This window comes from Fukomys damarensis, unplaced genomic scaffold, assembly GCF_012274545.1.
Source record: "Fukomys damarensis isolate Sample0158 unplaced genomic scaffold, DMR_v1.0_HiC HiC_scaffold_14, whole genome shotgun sequence".
NCBI classification, from domain to species: domain Eukaryota; kingdom Metazoa; phylum Chordata; class Mammalia; order Rodentia; family Bathyergidae; genus Fukomys; species Fukomys damarensis.
Genome location: NW_022900926.1, coordinates 40616929 through 40637516, shown reverse-complemented (window position 1 = coordinate 40637516; position 20588 = coordinate 40616929). Strand labels below are relative to the sequence as shown.

Genomic DNA, 20588 nt, shown 5'->3' with positions numbered 1-20588 from the left:
CTAAACGAAACAGTTAAACTAACACAACGTAGATTTCCCACTTGAAATTAAAGTCTTTTTTGTAGCTCCAGTTTATGCTAAAGAATAAAAATAATGAAAAGGAAATTTTCAAACTTTATGATGAAGAATTTCAGAGACCCTTAAATTCCTTCTTACTTATTATTATTAGTTTTGTGGCCATATGACAGAAACTGTGATCTACGTCCTAAATCCATTATAGCACATTCAATAAATGTAGGCATATAAAGTACTCTGTCATCTGAAGTCATTTCAAACTGCATTCAATATCTTGGTTCTCAAGTGCATTAGCTTTTATTAAAAGCATTCTGCTGCAACATCCATACTTCCTAATTGGTTTACAGGTTGCCCCCACCATTCAGGCAAATCTTAATTGCATTTCCCCACAAATCTAGTTTGATTTATTGTTCCTTATTTGCTTTATATTATTTATAATAAATCAGAGTAAAAATCTTAAGTCATGTAATAAAGTTTATAGTAGTTCCTTTTTCACAAATACAGAACTTACCTAAAGATTATTAACGGTGTAATAACATTTTTGCTTATTTTAAAAATTTTTCAGTCAAGCTATCACTGTTTGTATTATTTCCAATAATAATATCTTCATTACATTTCCAGAGATAATTGTATTTTCCTTTTTTTTTCATGAACATGTTTTTAAATTATCTTGAGTGAATTAGATGTAGGTTATAAAAGTGTTATGTCCTCCTATAAAGGTTAGATGGGTACCTATATACTGGAATAGAAAAAATGTTATCTGCATCAAATTAGGTAATGCCACTGCTGCACTAAAATATCTATTTGAGAGAAGTTTTTAATAATTGCAGCTTTAGAAATTCCATAAGAAGTGTCTAAAAATAAGTAAACAACAAAAACATAATGACAGCTGGGGATTTAGCTCAGTGGTGCTGCTGCCTGCCTCGCAAGTTCAAGAAACTGAGTTTGATCCCTAGTACCAACAAAACAAAACAAAACACAACAAACCTAATGACAGAGGATAAGAGATACTCAAGAAAGAAATCCTCATTTTTGAGTGATTGTACATTAGTGTGGATCATTTTGTAAAATTCTTTTCTAAATAAAGACTTTCCATGAAACTGTAGGCATGGAATCAGTTCTGTAGCAGGTACATGGAAATTTATGTGAAGAAAGAAATGTAAGTGATCTATATCAATTTATAAAAAGCCTTCTAGGCTTGCTTAGAAATGTGTTCATTCTTTCAAATGTTTGAACAGTTAGAATTTTTAGTTCAGAGTCAGAAAGATTGTAGTGTACTCAGTTTAAGAGACAAATGAAAAGAGAAACTGATTTTGAAACATATACAAACAGAAGGGGGAAGGGGTAATTTCAAGCAAATTTTAGGTCAATCAACTAACAGGGAGGCTTACAGCAAAAATAATTAATTGACTTCCAGCAGAACTGAAAAATTTGTTAGTAGATGATAAGTAAACAAAATAATCTAGATAATGTTTGTAGTTGAGTTTCTAGATAAAGTACTGAGACCTGAATCTTCACTGTAACAGCAAAAGCCACATGGTAGGGCTGGAATTTGGATCCCTCTGAGCAATAATGAAATATTTGCTTCTACTGGAGTGGAATCAGAGGAAGGCCAGCAGAGACATTGCCCAGGGGAAGAAGGTCACATGGTCTGTGGTGTCAGTTTAGACAGTCTGGGAAAGGGGGCAATAATGAGGCTCCCCTTACCTTTCAAAACCAGAAAAGTATTAGTGGAGGCCTCAGGGGTACTGGAACCCCTACTGTCAGTACTGATGAGACATTTCCTTTTCCGAGTTCAATAGAGGCCAAGTAAAGAACTAATATTACTCTCCCAACTTGGCGGTAATGAGCTGGTGTCCTTTCCCACATTCCTGCTGGAGATACCGGAATAAACAAGCTTAAGTGGAAAGGTTAAGATCCAGCATTTCCTAACATATATGAAATATCAAGGTTTCAATAGAAAATTCATAATCACACTGATAATCAGGAAGATATAAAAGTGAATGAAAAAATATAACTAATAGGTGTCACCATTAGGGTGACAGAAATATTATAGTATTTTAAAAAACTTTGAAAGTAGCCATTGCCAAAATTGCTTCAATTAGCAATTATAAACACCTCAAAATAATGAAAAAATACAGTCTCAGAAAAGAAATAGACAACAAAGAAGAATGAAGTGGAAATTTGAGAATTGAAAATTATAATAACTGATACTAAAACAGAAAGAATGTTTGGGTTCAGTAATAGAATGAAAGGGGCAAAAGGAAGAATTCACAAATTTTAAGACAGAACAGTAGAAATTACCCAAAGTGAACAACAGAGAAAACAGACTTTAAAAAAGAAATATTAATAATAGTAAAAAAAGAGTTTAATTTCATTTGAGCCCAGAATACAGAGATCAGGCCTAAAAAAGTACTCAAATAAGGATGAATACCTTCCAGATTCATAAGAGACTTGAAGCTACAGATCCACAAAGTTCAGCAAAGTTTAAATAGTCAAATCCAAAAGAAATATCTGCCAAGATAAATCATAATTACACATCTGAGCACTACAGATAACAAAAGATACTACCATACTAAGAAACAAGAACTTATCTATAAATGGGAAAGCAGTTTGAGTGACAACAAATTTCTCATTAGAAGCCATGGAAAATAGAGGGAATTGGAATTATATGTTTTTCAAAAAGAATGATAAATTACCAATGTAACAGCTAAAATACATATTCAGGAATGAAGAGGAAATCAAGGCATTCTGAGATGATGGAAAACTAAAAGAATTTGTTCCTAGCACATCTACCCTAGATGATATCTAAGAAAATTATTCGATAAAGAAAACAATAAAAGAAGAAAGAAAACACAAAAGAGTTTCCTTTTCATCTTGGGTTTTCTACGTTGTGTTTGAAAGTTGGATAAAAAGATATAAAACTTTCTAGTGTGGCTTTAAATGTATGTAAAAGAAAATCTCAGACAATTATAAATAGAAAATGATGATTGAATATATACAAAGGCACAATTTCTACATTTCCGTCAAACTAGTGAAATTACAATACTAGTAAATGTGGTTAAGTTATGTATATATAATGTAATACTTTAAACCAATAGCAAAACAGCTATGAAATGAAATATACTCAAAGTCACAATTAGATAAATTACAATGAAATTCTGAGTATATTCAAGTAACAAAGGCAAGACAGGGAAAAAAAGAACATGAATGAATGCAGAACAAAGAGAAAAAAATATACATGATACTTAATATCAGTGAAATGGTTCAAAGCAATTAAAAAGTGGTAATTATTGAATGAAAAAGGTCTAAAACAATTAAAAGTGGAGATTATTAGAATGAATTAAAAACTGTGACCCAATGATAGGCTGTCTACAATTAAATAAATAAAAATAGAAGAATAAGATAGAAAATCAAATATAATGATATATAGGCAGGTTGAAAGTAAAAACAAATGGAAAACAAAATAAAAAGTACACACTTATCAAAAGAAAATTGGAGTGGTTATAATATTTGATGAAGTAAACCTTAGAGAAAATCTTACCAGAGACACAGGGATATCACATAAATTAAACTTTATCAATCTTTGGTATATTGCAGAGTGAAAACAAGCATCCATCTACAAAAAAGTCATAAAAATCCTCTGTGTAGGATTTTATGAAGTGAACATGAATTGAAAGCTTCAACACTCCAGAAAATCAGCAAAGATATAGGAAAACTCAACAGCATCCTTAAGGACAGGACCTAATAAAAATATATAATCAAAATATGCAGCCAACAACAGCACTCTACTCAACAATATTAGAATGCATATTTTTTATGAGTGGCCATGGACAATAAACCAAGGTAGACTATGTTTTAAGGTTGTTATGCTTAAATTTGTTATGGTTTAGGCCACTCAAAACCCATGTGTCAAAAGACTTGAACCCCAATGTAGCAGTGTTCAGAGGTGGGGCCTTTGAGAGGTAAGTGAATCATAAGGTCTCAAAACTCACCTAAAGAAAGCTGGGCATGGTGGCACACTCCTGTAATCCCAGCACTTGGGAGGCTGAGGCAGGAGGATCACTGTTAGTTCAAGACCAACCTGGGCTACATAGTGAGTTCCAGTTCAGTCTCAACTACATAGTGAGACCCTGTCTCAAAAAACCAAAAAAAAAAAAAAAAAAAAAAAAAAACCCAAAAAAAAAAACAAAAAAAAAAAAAAAAAAAAAAAAAACCCAAAAGCAAAAATAAATACAAAAAAAAAAAAAAAAACACTCACCAATAGAGTAACTCATTGAACTTAAATTATGAGTAACTCATAATTTAAGGGGCTATTGAGAGGTGGGGGAAACGTTAGGAAGTGAGGTCTAGTTAGAGGAAGTAGATTATTGGGGGCATGCCCTTGAAGAATATATTTTGCTCTCTCTCCTTCCTGGACACATGAGGTAAACAGCTTTGCTCAACCACATGCACTTTGCCACAGTGTTCTGCCTTGTCGCAGGCAGGATGATGGAGCCAGCCAAGTGACCATAAACTCAAACTTCTGAAGCTATGAGCCAAAATAAATTTTTCCTCCTCTCAACTGAATTTCTGATATTTTGTTGCAGCAATGGAAAGCTAACATAGTACTATACAGCAAACCAACAAATTCTAAAAACTGAAATTGTACAGACACTTCTAAAAAAATCTATGTATCTCAAGGGAAATTAAAAATATATTAGACTGGTGAAGATGAAATTATACATACCAAACATGTACAACATATATAGGTAAAACAGTCCTGACGGGGAAATACAAGGCAATAGAGGTATCAGAGGGTGATCAGTCCTCCGACTGCCTAGAAAGGGGAACAGCAAGGGTTAAAGAAAAAAAGACAACAGAGACTTGCATAATTTTAAAGTATATTGGGGGGCCAGGGAGGTCAGTGCCTCAGAGTAAAGTGGGTAAAGACAAAGACTCTGAGCTATCCATTATTTATTGGGTGCATACAATAATCAGAGGAAGTATCAGGTAACTGGGGGGTGGTAATCCTATGTCTGCTAAGATCTTATGCTGTGAGGATCTTATGTTGATGAAGGCAGTAAGGAGAGCATTCTTATAATAGTAGGTAGGATGAGATAGCAGGCTATAAAGAAGTTGTCCTTCCCCTAGGTGAAATCTTTCTCTCTTTTTTAACTACTTGGTTCTTGAAGAACCAGGATGTCTTCGGCTGATGTGAACTTGTGACTAGCGGAAAAATGAAGCTGTGTTTCCGCATGCCATAGCCAGCTTACGGGCAAGGTGACATTGGGCCTTAGAAAGCTATAGTTATACTTTAATTATGAAATGCTTTTCCCCCAAAATTTATGTATAATGTCTCCTGACATAAATGCATATATTAAAAAAGAGGAAAAGTTTGTAATCAGTGATCTAACCACCCCGTTAAAAACTTAGAAAAATAAATACAAACCAAAAAGGGAAATAAAGATAGGAATGTCAGTGAATAAAAGGAAAACAGAAAAATTAAGAAAACACTGATAAAAGAATGGCTCTATAGAGAGAGATAAAATTGGCAAATATCTAAAAAGACCGACAAAGAAGAAAAGCAGACACAAATTACCAATATAAAAAATTAAAAAATGGATATCATTACTGACCTTGCAGACATCAAAAGGATAATAAAAAACTACAAACAACTCTATACCCATGAATCTTACAACTTAGATGAAATGGGCCTAATTTTCACACACAAAAAAATCACACAAACACCATATTAGGAAATATAATTTGATAGTTTTATAACTGTTAAGGAAATTGAATTTGTAATCCCAGAACTCCAAGGCACCACATCAAAAGATGACAGAAGAAAAAAATCACATGAGCATATTAATTGATGCATAAAACATTGACAAAATTTAACATTCATTCATAATTTTAAAATCTCACAAAAATAAATAGGGAAACTTCCTCAACTTGATAAAAACTATTATAAAAATTACAGCTTTAATAGCAAAACACAGGAAACAACATAGATGATCTTTAATGGTAAATAGTTAAACTGTTGTACATTCATGCCATGGAATACTATTCAACATCAGAAAGTATTGAACTATTGATACACAATGTCTGTCATATACAGACATTTATTTGGAGTAAAAATAAATGCTAACTCCAAAGGATTTCATGCTATATAATTCTTGAAATAAAATCATAGAAACTGAGAAGAGATGGTTGTTGCCAGGAGGCAAAGAGCCCAAGAAGGCTCTAAGGAGATCTTTATGGTGATAGAGATGCTCATTTCTCATTGGTATCAGTATCAATTACCTAGTAGTTGTGTAGTCACATAGCTTTTCAAGATGTTACCATTGGGGAAACTGGGAAAATGGTACGTGGGTCCTCTAGGTATTATTTTTTAACACTGCTTATGGACTTACAATAATCTCAATAAAAAGTTAATGAAAAATAAAATGAAATAAGTGGTACCTCTATTGACCAGTAATTACTAATGTATAATAATCATATACTCATGACATGCACACATCTATGCATATACACCGTGGCATTGTAATTTTCTGTGAATATATGTTCAAACACTCATGCGGGTTTACTGTGGCTCTTACATATTATTCCATCACTTTTTCAGCAGGGGGTAGTGTTAAAATGCCTCCACATCAGGAGATTGGAATCTTCTTCACAAAAAAAGTTTTTCAGTCCTTTATAACTCTTAAAAATTGTGATTCAAAATTTATTACTTCATGGATTACAAAAGCCAAACAATCATAATTATGTAGTTTCCATGATAGTAAGGTAGCTACAAATGTTCTCCTCTGTACACAGCCCTTAGCTCAGAACTCTGCACAAAGTAGTTGTCAAATGCATGTGAATATTTAACAGATGAGTGAATTTGACCAAAAATGGTGGTCAATATTCCTGGTACCAGAAGAAATTTCACATCTTCAGTGTGGAAGAGAATATTTTGATTCCCACTGGTAATCCCTAGTGTTGACTCAGTTACTTACATGATCACATATTGGGAAAAAGTGCTACATGGTCAACTAAATTCTAAACTTTAAGAAGTACCTTTGTCTTTTGTGGCTTACCACCTCCACTTCAGCATTCCATCATCTTAGCATTTCTTAACATCATATTCACTTTCAAACATTATCCTTTAATAAGGAATTTATTGTATATCTTTGTTACATTTATTATAGATACGTTAATATATTAATATATTTATTAAGGTTAGTTTTAAAAATATTTAAAATTAATCTAAAAATAAATTTAAAAGGAAGTTAAATTATTAGTCCATATTAATTATTTAAAATAATGATAATTTTGTTAAACTAATGTACAAAATGACTGATATTTACCTTTTTTAGCAAGTAGGAAACACAGTCACATATTCTTTGTCTATAAGAAACAATACTACAGTACACTATAATTTCCCAAATAAGGTAGGTCACTCATCAATTTTGAATTTTATAACCCAGTAAATTAATTCAGATGTAAATAATGCAGATTTCAAAGATGTGCTCAGTTTGACTAATTTATGGGAAACATTTCTTCTTTAATGAAAATTACAGTTAAGGTAGTGAAAAAATTATCATAATCTAATATTGCTTCTTCATAGATGCATATTATGAAGTGTGTGCTATATGCACATGTGTGTTATGTGCTCTATATACACATCCTTTTTCTTTATAAACTAATTTATTATTAACTTTATATCATATAATAGCCTTGTTAATACTTAAAATATGAGAACATATACCATTAATTTATGTATTTCTAGTGAGATTAAAGGGAAATAATTTAAACTCATTACTTCAGTACTCCATAACATGTATCAGGCCTGAGTTTATAATTTACAATTTTAAAATTTTCAAACTTTTAACACTCTGAACTTAGCTATATTAAAAATTTTTCCTTAAATATAGTGTCAGACTTCTCTTCCTTACAAGATGATATTTTAAGTGACATTTTCTAGGAATGCTTTCAAAAATGCCTTGAAACAAAGTAGAACCTTACTAGTGGTTTTAAAATAACTTTCTTTCCCAAACATTTATATTAATATGAGACTTCTATTGTCCCTAATTAATTTGATTTTTATCTTCCAGCACATTTTGTACAAACGAAAAAAATGTTATCTTTGTTGGGGATTTTTTTAGTATGTTTTAAGCACTGATGATTTTTTACCCCCCTTCAAGGTGCGAGGGCCTCCAACTGCAGGAGCATTTAAAGAAAGACCAACCAAGCCTACAGCATTCCGAAAATTTTATGAGCGAGGAGACTTCCCAATTGCCCTGGAGCACGATTCAAAAGGAAACAAAATAGCCTGGAAGGTAAGTCAGGGCACAGCTGTGACAGCCAGCTGTGCTTGCTGAAGAGACATCTCCCAATGCCAAACAAACTTGACTGCTAAGTAAATAAGCTGGAGTAATTTCGAAGCAAATGGAAGATGGTGGGTAAGCTCTTAGAAAGCCCCCCCCCGTGTCAGCCATCCACCTTGACTAACAATTAAATTATAGCTTGTAAGGAAGATAATGACAGAGTTGCTCTGCTTTAGAGAATTGTCTGCTGCCCAATTCATCTCTATTTTTATGAGAACCTGGCAGCGCAGCCCGTTTCAGGCAGTCCATCAAATGATGGAACTGGCGGCTGGATGCGGAGAGCAATAGCCATTTATCTCCCCCAAATTTCACCTTCCTGCAGGACATTTCCAAATGGAAGCTTTAATTACCTAAATGGATAGGTCAAGATTTTTTGCTCCCTGGAAATGTAGAGCAGAATACAAAAGAAGGCCACTTCTAGGTGCTGGGTGTGCTCTGATGCACCCTGGCAGCCTGCAGGAGGGCTTGTCACACTGCCCTGTTAGAGACTGACCTCTGCCGAAGCCATTACAGCTCCGACATTTTTCTGACAAAAGGTTAATTGGCTTCAAAATAAATGTATTGCCTAATGACTCCATTCTAATGTGACTGTGTTTCTTTCTAAAAGGCTCACTGATGTTATTTATAAAAACTTGCCAATCTCTTAACTGGGGAAGGCTTTTACATTTAATTTGAAAGATGAATGCTGATCTCTAGCCGTTTCTGCTATTTAATTATTTTTGTTATCAATGACCTTGCTGTTGGTGATATTTATCAGCTAAAACAGCTTCTTCATGTAAAGACAGCAAATCTCCTGAAAACATTTGAGTATCGCCTCAGATTAAGGAAAATAAAAATTTTGGCCAAATAGTTGAGTTCAGCAACTAACATATTAACTGAAGAATCCATCCTGAAAGAAATGCTTGTAATTTTGAACAAATAAATTTATGTTAAAAATGAAATTATTAAATTAAAGAATTTACTAAAGTAAATAGCTTAGAATGATGCATTAAAATTTACTTTCCCCCTCCTCTGGAGAAAGGCTGAAAGGATTGTTGTATCATATCTGTTATGTCTTTTTCAAATACTTTCATATTATCAGCAAACATTTCTAAATCTTGAGCAGTCATCTATATTCAGTTATCAAACTAGAATTATCCCACTTTACAAAAGAAGCATGGTGGTATCATGCTTAAGCCTTATTATAAATTACTCAGAGGCAGGGTTAGGGAAGATGATTATCTTCTTTGTATTCATCTTTATTAGAAAGTAAATTTGTTACGTGAAAATATATGTGTGGGAAAAAATGTAGAGCAATTATGACTAATTTAGATATTTCAGCCTTAATATATTCCAAAAGTTTTGTTGTGATTTTTGGGTTCACTTATATTGTATTAATTATATGGGTATTGTGTTTGCTTGTCCACCTACTGGTTCATAGAAAACACAGAGAAATTTCCTGATGACCTGATTTCTGTCGGGTAAGGTTTGTCATAATTTTCTATAAGGGGTAGTTTTGGTATTTGAAATAATTATAACATATGTGTAAATTGCATTACCTATTCAAATAACTTTGTGAGCAACTTTTAGAATTACCAAGAGATTGGAAAAACTCATCTTAAAAAAATTATTAATAAAAATATGGGATGAATCACTTTGCTTTTTATCTATCATAATCCAACAGTCAATCTGTCAGTAGGGCTAAAACTACTTTTCTTTTTTATGGTTATATTAATTCTTTTAAACTACAATTGATTATAGTTCTATTTCAGTAAGCTAAAAAGTAAAAATAAAGAGGAAACAATTTATGTGCCTTTACTGGTAGTAAAATGTCATATATTTAGAGAAACATTTTATTCTAGTTTTAGTATATGTGCTGCGAAAGTGACCACAAGAAAAGTCTAGAACCTATCAACTTTTAGCTCTTAGGGCTTTGGTACCATATTTTAATTATATTGCTATAACATTGAAAATGAGACGTTAATGTTAATAAACATAGACTTCTGATCATTTAATGTATTTATTTTATTTCTTGGCCTATTTACTGTGAGCATAGTTTGGGGCTAAATAGGAATAGGGAGCTTATTTAGGACTGTTCTAAGGAAAAGGCCTAAAATGTTTAAGGAAGCTGGGCCCCTCCCCCACCCTCAAAGCTAAAAGCAAAACCGGAGAACCTGCAGCACAGTTACCTCTTGAAACCAGCCTGCGGTCTTTCTCTTTTCTTGAAGATTCCTCAGTTGCTGAGCTTTCCCCAGAAAACAATGGCCATCTTTAAACATTCCTGGGTCAGCTTCAGAACTGCTAGGGGGATTGTGACTGCCTGAAATACTGTGCATAAATGAGTAACAAGACGGCCATTTCTGATATCAAAATTTTGATGTGACTCAGAAATACTTAGGACTCTGTCCTAAATAATGGTAAAGGCTGTGTGTCCCTTCATCTCAGGGTAATTCCAGTCTCTAAAGTTGCAGGTATAGGGATTTTCCCTTCTGCTTGTCCAGGACTCGCCCAGTCATCTTTATGTTACAAACCACCATGCTTTTTTTTTTTTTTTTTTTTTTTTAAATGTACCGTGTGTCGAACTATGGGACCTTGCATTTGTGAGGCAGGCGGTGGTACTGCTGAGCTAAATCCCGGGCCCCACCATGCATTTTTGAAATAACAAAAGCACTCTATGGTATAATATCATAAATAGCCTTAGAAATCAGGAAATAGAAGAGTTAGAGATAGGTAAATGTTGGTGTGTTTAGATTTCTCAGTCCTCATCCTGAACTGATGGACGTGGAAGTTGTCATCTATTTCATGCAGAAACAATGTGGGAGGCCACAGGACATGGCCTAGCCAGTTCAGCCTGTTTCTTATGGTGCCTCTAAAGATCAAAGTGATGTCACCACAACTTTCTGCAGAAGGAATGTTTTACAACTGGCCATATGTGGCCATTATGCTCTTTGAATGTGCCTTCTGAGACTAAAGAATTGCATTTCAAATTTTATTTAATTTTAATTTAAATAGCCACATGATTACCATATTATATTGAATAACTCTGTATTAAGATAATGGCATTCAAAAATAAATGCCTGAATTTGTTATCCAGAAAGAAGACCTGTTAACAATTATAATTAAAGAAAAAAACATAGGACTCACATGTGCATTTTTACCATGATTCTCTGTCCTTTCATAAATTCCTTGATAAATGTAAAAAAACTTTCACAAAATATTTCTAGCCAAATCTTTTATGTACTTTTCAGTGATGAGTTATTTTTATCAATGAAAGATGAATAGATCTGATACAGGATTAGAAATCTATCAGGTAAGCAAGCTCTGAAATACTTTTTTAAAAATCTGTTTTTTCTACTTTTTGTATGTTTTGGTGAGGAAATTTGATATCTTCAGTGTACACATTATATGCAGAAATTTAAAAAAGAGCTAGGCAGTTTGGATAAATTATAAAAGCAGATACTCAGCAGGAACAATCAAAATGGAAATTTAAATTTTTTATTTGAGTTTCCTTATCTGAAATTTCTGTTCTTTAATTTCTTGTACAAATCACAAGGATGGTGATTGGGGTGGAAGTGGGTGAAGCTGTAACTAAGATTTTTCTATAGGGACAGTCTTGAAAGGGAAGGAATATTTTTACACCATCTTGCAAAATATGCAGTTATTATTTCTACCTCTGCTTTTAAACAAGGAGCGAAGGGAGTCATACATGCAGAAAGTGGCCCTATGGTAGAGAGGAGTTTTAAGCCAGTATGAGAGGGACTATGACATTATAGGGAAGTTCACACAGCTTTTCTGTATAGTGTCCTCTCACTTCTTCCTCTGGGCATCCTTCACACCACCCATCTCAGCTTAAAACAACCTCAGGGCTCTGGAGATGCTGCCTCACTCTCCTCTCCTCTCCCCCACCTTCCTCTTCCATATCCACCTTCTCCTTTTCTTCTTGCTCATCCTTTCCCTGTTCTCCTTAAACGTCTTGTTCTTTCTCCCTTTCTTCTTTTACCTCTATCTTTTTTCTTCTCCGTCTCTCTCCCTCCTTTGCTCTCTCTCTCTCTCTCCCCTCTCTGTTTCACTTATTTGTTTCCCACTGGAATCCATTATTCCTTGCTATGGTTATTCCATGACAAATTTTAGGGGAAAGAGCTAAGAGCCTATTCTAGGTCTCTATTTGGCAGGAACCTGAGGTCATTTGAAATATTCATCTGAGCAAACTTGAAATAAAATATTTTACTTGCACACTTACTAAGGAACACAACTATAAATCATACGTAGCACTATGAAATTCATCATTTTATTGTGAAATCTGATTTCAAACCACTGTTTTAAGTAACATAGGAATACAAATTATACAATAATCACTTCAGACTTTCCAACATGGCCAAGTGGAAAAAGAGGTGCACTGAAGGAACTTGAAGGCAAGACACCAGATAATGCAGGCATTCTGAAGTGGGAGAGGCAATCACCCCCAAGTACAGAAAATTAAGCTAAAAGAAGTATCCTTTTGATCAAACCAAATATCTGTGTCGTTGAAAAAGGGACACTGGACTATTACTGTTCCATACCTCCCCCAAAATCCTTTACCCTGAGAACAGGCCACTTGCAGAGCATTTCTGATAACCTGAGGGAAGGAGACAGCACTCTAGATGGAATCCCTAGAGACACAAGGGAGGGGATACACCCAATGAAATTGAGCCAGAGTGTGCACTTTCCTTTTGTTTCCCCAAATACCAGAAAAATTTGAGACAGCATTAAATCTTGTCCACTTTCCAGTATCCTTCATGGGCAGAGGAGGCCTTCTACCCAGCCAAAGGCCTGTGCCAGGTTTCACAGGTTGGAAAACAGAGCCCTCCAGTATGGGACTAGGGATGAACAAAGTTTGAGCAGAAGGAAAAGAAAAAGTTGGCTGGGGTAGAGGACTTGTGGTAACATATTGGGCAAAAGGCCTCTAGAACTCAGAGAACACAGAGACAGGTATGGATGTCACTGGTGGAAGTCAATAAAAAAAAAAGATGTTGTGCAAACTATATCACTTCCTTTTTTTCTAAATTAATTGAGATAGTTGAATCTTGGTATAGAAAAAGGCAAGTGGGGTTTATAGAATGCCAGATAATTGTGATGAGAGAAGAGACTTCCATCACACACTGTAGTAAAAATCCCAGAAGTCCAACATAAGATCAGAGTCTTAAAAGCTCTCAGAGAAAAGCACTGATAAAGGTAAACCTTAGGATTACAATGGAGTTTTCAACATAAACTTTAAAGGGTAAGAGAGGTTAGAGTAAAATTTTTCAAGCTCTAAAAGAAAACGACTTTCAACCTAGACTGATATATCTTAGAAAATTATCATTCAAAATCAACAGAGAAATGAGGATATTCTATAACCAAGAACCCTTTAAGAAATTCATAACCACAAAACCAGTACCCCCACACAAGGATATCCAAGGCAAAGAAAGTGAAGTCAACGAAACCAAAATATTTGATAGAATGAGTATATCAGCAGGGTGAGCAGTTAAACAAAAAGGGAAAAAGTAAAGGAATCAACATCAGAACAATAATTCAATGACAAGAATAAGTAAATAATTTTCAATGATACCAGTCAATTTAAATGGCCTCAGCTCACCAATTAAAAGACAGAGATTGGCTCAGTAGATCAAAAATAAAATGGAATAGTTTGCATTCAAACACATCTAATCCAAAAAATTCTTAGAGTAATCAAAGGATGAAAAACAATATTCCATGCAACAGGCCCCCAAAATCAAGGAGAGGTAGCAATTTTATCTTCATTAAAAAGTGGTTTTAAAGTTAATACTGAACAGAAGAGGCAAAAGTGCTCACTACATATTAGTTAAGGGCACAATTCAACAGGAAAATATAACACTTGTAAACATGTGCACACCAAATACCTGTGCACCCAACTTCAAATAAGCAAACACTACTGGACATAAAAGATCCACTAAGCACTATTACAATCATAATTGAGGGCCTAATCACCCCATTTTCACAGACAGACACAGCAGTAAGACAAAAAAATCAACAAAGAAATTAAGAGCTGAACCCACCTTCAAACAGACTTAATAGATACCTACAGAGTGCTCCACATAACAACAGAATATACATTCTTAGCAGAGTATGGAATTTTGTGCAGAATAGACCACATTTCCTTCTCAAGCAAATACAAAAGAATCAAAATTATCCCATGCACGCTTTCAGATCACAGCACACAAAAACTAGAAATCAATCACAAAAAAATCGCAGAAATTTTGCCAACACCTGGAAATAACACACTCCTGAATACACAATGAGTGACAGAAGAAATCAAGAAAGAAATTAAATAATTCCTAGAATCAAATAATAATGCTACTACAACATACCAGAACATATAGGACACAATGAAAACAGTCCTAAGGGAAGTTTATTGCTGTGAAAACTAAGATTAGGAAAACAGTATAAGCCCAAATAAATAACATAATGTTTGGAAATATGGAGAAAGAACCTATATCTGTCACCTTGCACCAAAATAAAATAAAAATGGATCTAAGACATGAATGTTAAAGCAAAAACAAACTGCTGCAAGGTAAAATTCTTAAAGACTTAGGTACAGGAACAGAAACCTAGTTGCACAAGAAATGTCATCAAGTATCAACAAATTAAAAGTTCTGCAGAGCAAAGGAAGCAATCAACAGAGTAAAGAGATAACATAAGAAATGGAGTCTGTAAATAGGGAAGGGTGAAGGGGGTTGAAGGGAGGACAGGTGTATAGGGAAAAACAAGAACCAAGACATATCATGTAAAGGTGCAAGATCCCAATGATAAATGTAACTGTATTGTTTTCTTTAAATGTACCAATAAACAATGGGAAAAATATTTTGCAAGATGCTACTTAGACAGACACCTAATATAGAGAATTTACAAAGAATTAAAAAACATCAGACCCCCAAAAAATATCCAGTCAAAAAATGATCATCTGAAATAGACTTCTCAGTAAAAGAAATACAGTATCCAATAAATACATAAAAGTACTGAACATATCTACCCATCAGAGAAATGTTAACAAAATGGAGACTCCATCTTACTCCAGAAAAAAAAAATGGTTATCATTTAAAAAAATATATCAAACAATGCTGGAAAATGCTGCAGGGAAGAAAATGCCTTTCTAAAATGTTGACATAAATGTAAATTGGTACAACCACTATAGAAATAAATATAGAGATTCCTCAAAAACTGAAAGTATAAATTCCATTTGACCCAGCCATTCTCCTTCTCCTAAAAGCATTAATAACATCATACCACAGTGATACATGCATCATTTTAAGCAGCACAATTCATAATATCTATATCTTAGAATTGGCCTATACATCCATCAACACTTGAAAAAATAAAGAAGTTCTGAAATTTATACATAAGACAGTACTACTGTGCTATAACAAATTAATAATTTGTGAGAAAATGGATTCACTTTGAGACATAATATTAAGTGAAATAAATCAGACACACTAGCTTGTATATTGTATAACTCTTTTTTTATGAGAAACCCAAAGATAAATAATTTGAGTAACAAAATGAAAGATGGACAATAGGAAATAGAGAGATAGATCCTTTGCAAATGGGAATGGGATCCATGTTTATATATATATATATAAATATATATATATATATATACTCCTTAAAATGATGTAAATATTATGTACTATAAGCATAATAATCACTTCAAGAGAGATCTTGGGGGAAAAAAGATCTTGGCAGGAAATATCATAAACACATTAGATATTTTAAATGACTATATTCTAAACCAGTTATTTTAGCAGTGAAAGAACTACAAATACAAAAATGTGTCTCTAAATTCTAACTTTTAAGTCATTTTGATGCAATAAATATTGATTCAGGTCAATGTTCTTCATCTTAGCATAACTCTGTAGTATGTGATAGTGTGTGACACGTACCACGGTCTAGTTTTCTACTAAATTCCTCACTCACAAGCATAAGGGTGTCCCATAGATTAGAAAGATTTGAGTACGAAATTGATACTCTCGAACTCTATAGGCAAATGAGGACATAATGCAAACAGTATTACACATGCGACAAAAAAAATTATTAAATTTTCTCAAAGAAAGGGAAACTTATACTTTGCCTTAACACCTTATAAATCCCACCTGGCTGTATCAAAGTGGTCCTTGTCCAGAATAGCATAATGGTGAAGGGCATTTCTGGATTGTATCCCCCTTCTTTATTTGATATGTAAATAATTTTCAGTAGTCAATTTTATTGAAATGAAATTAGTAGACAGAACTGATACATACAAGCATATACTTATGAGAATAGACCTACGCTCTGCTCATTGCCAAAAATGTATCTTCCTTACTGTCCCAATGGAGAGATATAAATTTGACCATGAAAACTCAGGTTCTTTGCAATTAGTGCACTAATTATATGGTACCTACTGAGTAAAACTTGGATCACCACAAGACTTTATGAAAAAACAAAAATTTTTAAATCAATAATAAGTCATCCAAGTAACTATAGCATACTTCCCTAATATTTTTATCAATAGACAATTATATAAATATCATTTATATACTTGCATCAACAATATTTCAAAATCAAAATTTTATCTTACAAAGAACTATAAAAATACAAAAGTAAAAAAAATTAAATATGATAGAAATTGGAAACAAAATAGGGACTTAAAATGGAGCCAATAACTTAGTTACTAAAAGTAAGCATATCCTGAAATTGTCTAAGTCAGGGATCTCTGTATTTCTCCACACAATCTTCTGTCCTGGTACCACCTATAAATATATGGTGCTCAGTAATAATGTATTTAATCAAACTAAAGTACAACAGTTAATGCTTATAAAGTTTATTTTCCTAGACACTACTGTATATCTATCTTTCCTACTGTCTAGGCTTTATTTTACTTATGTGTGCCAACAGTGTACTAAAGGACTTCTATGCCACTTTTTAATTATCAGAATTAAAAGAAAATTGTTTCATAATTGTTAAAGGAACTATGAACTCTGACATGTTCTTGAAATACTTCAAAAAACAGATACTAAGAAATTGTCCAAAGATAATAGGAGCTTCTGAAAACAAAGTGGAAAGATTAGCAACAACAAGTTTAATTTTAATCCACAATACCTTAGGATCCAGAATTAAATATTGTAATTTCAGTGGACTTGAACCTTTATCATGAAACTGTCCCTTAGATTATGCATGAATGTTTTCCCAATGAGTACTCATTTCCTATATTTTACTTGTAAAATGATGGAATTTTATTTTTCTTTTTAAATGATAAAAATGAATGTCCAACTCGAGCATTCAAGTGAAGAAAATTCTGTGCTAAAAATTGGTTAAAATATTCAGGCCAGTCTTTAAAACTTCCACGATGATGTTAAGCACCACATTGTGCATTCTATGTTGACTAACGAATCCCATTCAGTGTTTCTTCTCTGATTTTCCTCATTTTTATGAATCTTTTCAGTTCCCAGCAGCATTGGTGTTCATGAACTATTCAAAATTGTCAGTGTGACTGTTTTCTTGACATACATGATAATTTTCTAATAGGAAAAACACTTATTGAATATAATTATTATTAAAATGTGCACTAATTCTCTTACAATTAAAATAAGACCCAAATCATGATGGCTCATTATCTGTAAATATTGCTGCATTTTAGAGTAAGTCATGCTGTGACAGGATGATGCCTGATCTATTCACCATCCATATATTCACAAAATTCTATTGTTTTGATTTATAATTTAGTGCTTTCATGCCTGCAATTTCTTAATTTCCTAAGGATTTAAAAAAATAATGTTATGTCTATTGCCCCTTAGGTAAATCTGATATTGATTTTTTTGAAATCTTGTACATAAATTTATTTGAGTTGAATAATTTGCTTCATAAGAAGAAAGACTGTTCTGTTGGAATTGTCCTGAGTTTCTGTTTCTTTTGATGACTGCCGAAGCTGGAGTTTGGATAATAGGCCTTAGGAGAATTTGTAAGGTTAATTTCATAAGAGAAGTGACACTTTATCTGCTTTTTTTGTGTGTGAGAAATCTACTATATTTCCATTATTAATTTCTCTGCGATTAATTAATAAAATTTATTCTAGAAGTCTTGGGGAAAAAACCTGGCAATTAACGTACTATACTGCTTGTGTGTGTGTGTGTGTGTGTGTGTGTGTGTGTGTGTGCTATTTTTTAAACAGGGGAGTGCATACACAATTATCCCATTCTTTTATTTGATGTAAATTGTTATGTCTTAGAAGTGTACAACAGAGAAATACAGCAATGTATCAGAAATAACTTTAAATTCAAATTGGTTAGATGACCTCTGAAAGCTAGATGAAAGATTTTCTGCTGAATGGGCTGGTGCTCCCTGCTGCCTATATAATTTATGTGAGAAATTAGTGCGAATGGTTCACTTTTATGGAGCAGAGCTGCTTGTAGCAAGCCTGCAGAAACAATTTTCCCTCAAGCCTCCATCTGTTCTTCAAACTAGGGCATATGCCATCTCATCGAGCTTGAAAGTCAACTGATTTATAACTCCTGGAAAGTGCATAGATTGAAAAGAAAGGTCGACTGCTGCTCTGTGACAGTGATTTGTTAGGCACTGGCTAAAGACAATTCACATTACCAGAAACCCAAGGGGAAACAAGCAATGTTGTAAGTTTCAGATCTCAGTAGACTGACAACTAGAAGAAAAACAAATCACTGCTGCTTCTTAAGTTGGATGACCACCATGGCTTAAAAGTAAGAGAGGCCCTGATCATGTTAAGGGTAATGTAGCCAAGATAGCGTGTTGTCACTTAATATGCCACAAAGAATGAGATTGCTGCCACCCTCCAAGCAGTAAAGGTTGCCACTTTAGAAGTATTAGTACTCCTAATCTTTAAACTAAAACTGTATTGCTGCTTGTCGAAAAGTTCATTTGGGGACACAATTGTTCTGTGCTGAATTTTCCATATCCTCCTGAAAGGTGGAATATTTAGTTGCCCCATGAAAAATCTAATGAATAGATCCCTCTGTGTTTTTCCATTTATTACATATCCTGCTTTTTATTTACAAAGGTATAAATGAGACAAAATTTCTTCCACAAATGGCAAAGCAAATAGATTAACACTATGATTGTAGAGGCCAGGAATTAAGCTCAGTGGGGCTGCACCTGGCTCACAAGTACAAGGTCCTGCATTTGATCCTTTGTATGGTGGGGTGGAGAGTATGGTTGTAAAAAAATTACTGTTTGATGAATTATTTAGAGAGGTCTAGGTGTCTCTCCAGATACCATCTGACATCCACAATTGTATTAAGATTTTTCCTTTTCTTTCAGGCAAAACCTAAAGAAAATTTTAATTAATAATTATATCAATTCTAATCCATATTTAAGTGATTCTTTTTTTGTGGGGGGGGTAACGAGGGATTGAACTCAGGTCCTTGCACTTGCAAGGCAAGCCACCGAACCGCTGAGCTGAATCCGCGGCCAAATCCATATTTAAGATAAGACTCAATAAATTATTTTTTACCTTGATCGAAAAGGTTATCTTTTTTTTCTTTTTATTGAGTTTATTGGTACAATCTAGGTATACAATGCAGTTACATTCATCATTGGGATTCTGTACCTTTACATAATAGGTCTTGATTCTCATTTTTTCCCCTTGTCCCTGCCCTCCCTTCACCCCCTCCTCCCCTCTCCATTTACAAATACTTTATTTCCGTTTTTCAGTTTCTCATATTTTTTCCTCTCCCTTATTACCTTTCCCCCACCCTTCCCACTTTCCCTACACCTTTAGCCCTTTACTTCCTATTTCACATTATTCATTATCTCATTAGGATCCTGTGTACTATTATAGTTTTTCACACCAAATGAACTATTCAGTATTTCAGTTAAAGAAATCTCTGTATGAACATTAAAAATAGGGAATCCTAAAATAAAACTAAAAAGGAAAGTAAAAGAGAAAAGGCAATGATGTAACATTAAAATAATCCTTAATTCTGGAGATGAAAATGGTCCCTGAACGTATTTAAATTGCTTCTCGCTCTTATAGTCTTATCTTATTCTTTTTTTTTCATTATTTAGAGAATACTTTATTAGCTTCTGTAATCAAACCCACATAGATATGACCTTACATATTTAGTACGATGTGTTACTCCTGTATACATGGAAAAAAAATAAAATAAAAATGAAAAAAATTGACATTTTTAGACCAATATGGCTGTCCATTTCTGTACAATGCCAATTCAACACAGTAAATTC

General features: G+C 33.5%; 1 protein-coding gene across 5 annotated transcripts in view; it reads left to right on the top strand.

The window, feature by feature from the left end:
• The window catches only part of Pacrg (parkin coregulated), a 543806-nt gene that overhangs the window by 57409 nt on the left and 465809 nt on the right, over positions 1 to 20588 (top strand). For all 5 annotated transcript variants that reach the window (XM_010605899.3, XM_010605898.3, XM_010605897.2 and 2 more), the window contains one exon: positions 8184 to 8318. In XM_010605899.3, the coding sequence (XP_010604201.1) occupies positions 8184 to 8318 (135 nt within the window). The remainder of the gene's footprint in view (positions 1 to 8183; positions 8319 to 20588) is intronic.